The sequence below is a fragment of the Poecilia reticulata genome, linkage group LG11, assembly GCF_000633615.1.
Source record: "Poecilia reticulata strain Guanapo linkage group LG11, Guppy_female_1.0+MT, whole genome shotgun sequence".
Lineage (NCBI taxonomy): Eukaryota > Metazoa > Chordata > Actinopteri > Cyprinodontiformes > Poeciliidae > Poecilia > Poecilia reticulata.
In genome coordinates this window covers 28,535,019-28,540,018 of record NC_024341.1, presented here as the reverse complement: position 1 = coordinate 28,540,018, position 5,000 = coordinate 28,535,019, and the positions used below count along the sequence as shown (strand labels likewise).

The following is a 5,000-nucleotide window of genomic DNA, read 5'->3' as shown; positions in this document are numbered from 1 at the left end:
GACCTGATGGCGACTTCAGTCCGTGGTGAGCAGAACCTCCAGAACCAGAACCTCCCATCTCTAAGCTTCCCTTGATAAGTCCTGATAAGTTCTGTTCCGGTCGGTCTGGACCCGTCAGACCAGGAACCTGCTGAGAACCAGCATGCACTGCGGCCCACCGCGCGCTGGGTCAGAACCTCAGAACCTCAGGTGAGATGGACCGAACCACAACAAACCAGAACCTCTCAGATCTGACACCACATTGGACCGGACCTCAACAGAACCGCAGCATTTAAGCATGTCTTACCCGTGCCTGGTCCCGGTCCGAACTGCCTGGTCCCGGTCCGAACTGTCCGGTCCCGGTCCGAACCGTCCTGAGATGAGCCGGTTTTCCTTTCAGAACCGGGGGGTTCCGAGGAGGTTCTGCGGTCCAGAACCAGCCGAATTAAAACTGCCTGACAAACCGGGCCCGGCTCTCCAGGTCCGTCCGGCCCGGTTCGGTCCGGTCCGGTCCACCTCTCCTCACCGTCTCCGTTCAGGCTCCGTGGCCGCGCGCGCCGCCTCCATCACCTGCTGACAAAGGTGCGCTGCTGGGCGCGCGCACTGTGTTGTTGCTGCGGATCGGAAGCAGCGAATACGAACCGGAACCGAACCGATCAGCGCAGACAGGTCTGATCCGCGTGCACAGGAGCGCGCGCCTCCTCTTCCTCCTCTAGGATGAGAGTCCCTGCGCGCGTGGGCCGTGCTCCATCCTCATCCTCAGCCCCCGCTCTGACCCGCCCCCCCGGCCGCAGCTGATTGGTTCAGAGCGACACGCAACATCTGGACGTGACCTGCGCAACTGGAGGGTCACGCGCGGCCGTGGAGGGACGCGGAGACGCGTGACGGCGGCTCCTTTAGAGGAGGAGGAGGAGGAGGAGTCAGGAGGAAGAGCTCCGCGGCTCGACAGCGCCACTCTGTGGTCATCAGACGTCAGCGCCATGATTTCTAAAACAACAGATACAGGAAATGAATATACCGGAAATAAACAGAACATATGGAAATCCATTTCTGCCATTAAAGACAAAATAAAAGCCCAACAGGAAGTCATCATTTTAACTTTGTCAGGTTTGGAGATACGAATTTTGAGAATAAAATGATTATTTTAACTTTTGAAGTCAGTTTGGATATTCAGTCAGTTGTGATTGATTTTAAGTCATTCTTGGATAGAAATTCATCATTTTGAGAATTAAAGTCGTTTTAGTTTTTCATTCATGATAGAGAATCAGTCATAATTTCAACTTTCAAAGTTATCATTTTGACACAAATTAAGGAATTCAAAGTCATAAGATACACGTCTCTAGAGACACAGTGATTATCATAATTCATTTTTATTTTCAAAATTATCACAGAAAGTTCATTTATTCTTGTAATTGTGACTTTAAAACTCATAATTGTGGTTTCCCGTCGGGGATTTATTTTTTTTATGGCAGGAACGGGCTTCCATAGACAAAGTAAACGTCTTAACACCGGGCTGGAATCAGTTTATCATCAGGTAAAAAAACTAAAATTAGATAAACCTCCATTTTCTCAAACAGGTTAGTAATTGAAAATGGTTCTGGGCAAATTACTAACAGAAGACATAAAACTTCTGGGACTGATCTGCATTAAAACCGATCTGGACCCGAGGTCGGGTTCTATTTCCTGCTGGTCCAGCGTGAGCCGGACATGCCGAGAGCAGAACCGGAACCGGAACCGGTCCAGAAACACCTGAAGATCCGCCAGGGGGAGCTGGAGAGTTGAAGAGGAAAATGTTTCCTTTCTGATTGACCCAAAAATATAACTTTTTATTATAAAATTCTGTAAACATTTAACTTTTTATTCGTTAGAATGTTTATAATCCGAACCTGAGAAACAGTAGATGAAGGAGAAACGGCGCCATCTGGTGGCTGAAATCACATCATCAGGTGAAATAAGACGCGCAGCAACTTTATGGGCTTAAAATACCAATTTATTACTTTGCACATGAACACAAGATTTTCCCTGCAGGCTAAAAAAATTAACATGTCACATAATATTAATAATAATAATCATAACAAGTGAATGGCCTTCTGCTCTACGGTCCAAACGGAACAGTCCAACAGAACCTTTCACTCAGAAGTTGAACAACCCCCAACAGGAACCAAAGAGGTAAAAACAAAATGAAATGCACAATACAGAAAATTACAAATCCATCGAGATATAAACAGATATCAAAGTGAGAGGAATTGAAAATAATTCATGCTCTCCTGTTAAAACGGGCCACAGAACCAGGGAGCCTCTTTAAAAAGGTTAAAAACCGGACCTGGCGTTGTGCCGGCGCCTCTGGACCGCAAAGAGGAGGGAGTCAGAGTCGCCATGGCAACAGGAGGTCCCCGTTCCCCGGCCGACCCGGCCCGGAGGAGCGGGCCGGCTCTTTAACGGGTCCACGTTTGATCAAAGTACCTCGTTTGGATCTGAACACGACGCAAAGAGCCGGCGCCCTCCGCCGCCCCGCGAGCCACAGAGGAGCCTCAGGAGCAGCGAGACGGGACGATATTGCTAGGCTAAAAACATTTACCCCAAACTTTAGATCTGTTCTTATAATAAATATGATTGAAAAAGGTTTTAATAGTTTTTAAAAGGACGAAACTCCAGCATGCAGGCGAGCAAATCTACAACGAGTTAAAGGAAACGGCCTAAACTACGACGACGTCAACGCCACCAGACGCAGGCTGGCGCCGACGAACAGACGTCAACGCCACCGGACGCAGGCTGGCGCCGACGAACAGGCGTCAACGTTGCCGGCCGAACGCTAAACGCTAAACGCGCGGAAGCCGGCGACCGCCTGCCGACGCCACTGAATGCACGTCCCCACTGATTGACACGAGCAAAGAAAACAACCCAAGCTTCGGAAAATAATAATCAGTTGCAGAAGAGGAGATTCATTATCGCTTCGTTTGATCGAGGTTCATATTGCTCTGGGAGTGATCATAAGCCCCGCCCCCCGCCGCCGCCGCCGCGCCGCGCCACCGCGCCAGTGTGCACGCCGCCAACAGGAAGGTGCTCAAACTCATTCATAGTAAACCTGCAGCTTTACGGGCGGTTTATTACAAAAGGGTTTCCGCTGAGCGCCCCCACCTGATTGAGGCGTGCACGCCGGCCACGCCTGCCTCACACCACCAGGGGGCTCCACTGTCATCAACGCAGTGCTCATTTAGTCCAGTGTTTAAAAATAAAAGACGCGAAGCCAACACCGCCCAGACTTTGCGGTGAGTTTGCTCCGGTGAAATCGTTTCAGATCCCTCCTGATTGTCTCCATCGATCCGATCGGAAGCTGCTACACTGAACCAATCACATGAGAGGAAGCATGAATCCACCCTCCTCCTCCTCCTCCTCAGCGTGAACCAGAATGCTACAAATAAAGATTAAACCCGCCGCCGGCCGTCCGCCCGCCGTAAAAGTTCATCACAACAGTAACATCGACAACAATAAACAACGACGACGACATCGAGGGTAAACTACGAGCTCTAAACAACAACCACCAAACGCTTTATATTAAACTTTACAAATCTGCTTCGTTGGATGTAGAAATGCATAAAGAGACTGATAGAGCGGCCTCGGGTCAGTGCAATGAGGAGGCCGCCAACAAACCCGGCCGGCAGCGCCACCTTCAGCTCCCACCCCCCTGCTACGCCCCCACAGATCCCCTCTGCTGCCTCCAGGAGGCGCTGCTCTGCAGGTGTAAATATATGCTTATATGTCCTGTATGTGTGAATATAAAAACGAGTCATCTGAGGCATTTACAGCAGTTCTCTCCTAGTTTCCCTTTACAGTTCAGTGGCCTGCCATCAAACACACACTCATACAGCACCGACACACACACACACACACACACACAGATGAGGGGAAGCATGGACACACAGGTCACCTCGCTTGTAAAAGACCGAAAAGGAGAAAAAGTTTCAACACACACTCATAAAAAGGAAAAATATAATATATATAATATTTCATTCTTAAAAGGTCGAGCCCCTGCGCCTCCCTCCCACCACCCGACGAACCCCAGACCTTGTGACAGATTTGGCCCCGAGGGGCTTTGAGGTAAAGTAGATCAGAGTCCTGCTTAGCTGGGAGAGCCGAGGACGCGCCCAGGCGGCGCTCCGCGGCTCCGAGTTTCTTACAAACACGCCACGAGTGCAGACATTCATAGAAGAAAAAACAAAAACAAACTCAAAACAATGGCTCGACTGGTCGTTTGTGTGTGTGGGGTTTGTTTTTGTTTTTTCGGTTGTGCATCGGGGCCCCTGGGGGCCCGCAGTGCTAGGTTGCTGGTTGAGAAACGGCGGCCCGGGCGGGAAAACGCCGGTCAGAAAGCGCCGCGCGGAGCTGCGTTTGACCGGCAGCCGAGCCGCTTTGGTGCAGAGTCAGAAAATAAAAACAGAGTGATGAAGAAGAGAGACAAGGACAGAGAGACGAGGAAGAGGAGAAGATCCACAGGAAGACGCTCAGCTCAGGCGAAGTACATGGTGTGCTGGGTGTCATAGTGGATCTGGACGGCCTTGGCCAGCGCCTGCGGGTCCCGGCCGTTACTCTGACCCGACACGTGGCTGCCCTCGGCGCTGCAACGACAGGAAGAGCTCAGGTCAGCAGAAATTACACAGGAAGTGAGGTCATCAGCACAGCTGCTCCTTCTGAAAGATCAGCAAAACTATCAACACCCCTTAAACTTTTCCACAGTCCCGTTTCAAACAAACTTTCATGGATTGGTCATTTAGTGTTTTCAAAATCACAAATTTATTTTAGCAAACGCTTCCACAAATTATTGTTGGCGGAGCACTTTAGCATTAGTTTTACCGCTGGTATGTGATTTAGCATTAGCTTCCTCTGCTATAAGCCATGTCAGTATAGCAGTTTAGCATTATCTTCCACTAAATACCATGTTAGCATAGGGCTTTAGCATCATCTTCCATTAAATACCATGTTAGCATAGGGCTTTAGCATTATCTTCTATTAAATACCATGTT

The 5,000-nt window shown here is 49.6% G+C and overlaps 2 protein-coding genes across 6 annotated transcripts in view; both read right to left on the bottom strand.

Moving 5' to 3' along the window:
* The window catches only part of ext1c (exostoses (multiple) 1c), a 37,474-nt gene extending 36,598 nt beyond the window's left edge, over nucleotides 1-876 (bottom strand). Inside the window, exon 1 of one of the 2 annotated variants that reach the window (XM_008423041.2) lies at nucleotides 287-876. The gene's annotated coding sequence lies outside the window, so the exon portion shown is untranslated. The remainder of the gene's footprint in view (nucleotides 1-286) is intronic. The other variant, XM_008423042.2, reaches the window with a different exon arrangement.
* Nucleotides 877-1,951: 1,075 nt separating this feature from the next.
* ago4 (argonaute RISC component 4) overlaps nucleotides 1,952-5,000 on the bottom strand; it is a 25,399-nt gene continuing 22,350 nt past the window's right edge. For 3 of the 4 annotated variants that reach the window (XM_017307489.1, XM_008423039.2, XM_008423038.2), the window contains exon 19: nucleotides 1,952-4,595. In XM_017307489.1, the coding sequence (XP_017162978.1) occupies nucleotides 4,487-4,595 (109 nt within the window). In that variant the 3' untranslated portion in view covers nucleotides 1,952-4,486. The remainder of the gene's footprint in view (nucleotides 4,596-5,000) is intronic. The other variant, XM_008423040.2, reaches the window with a different exon arrangement.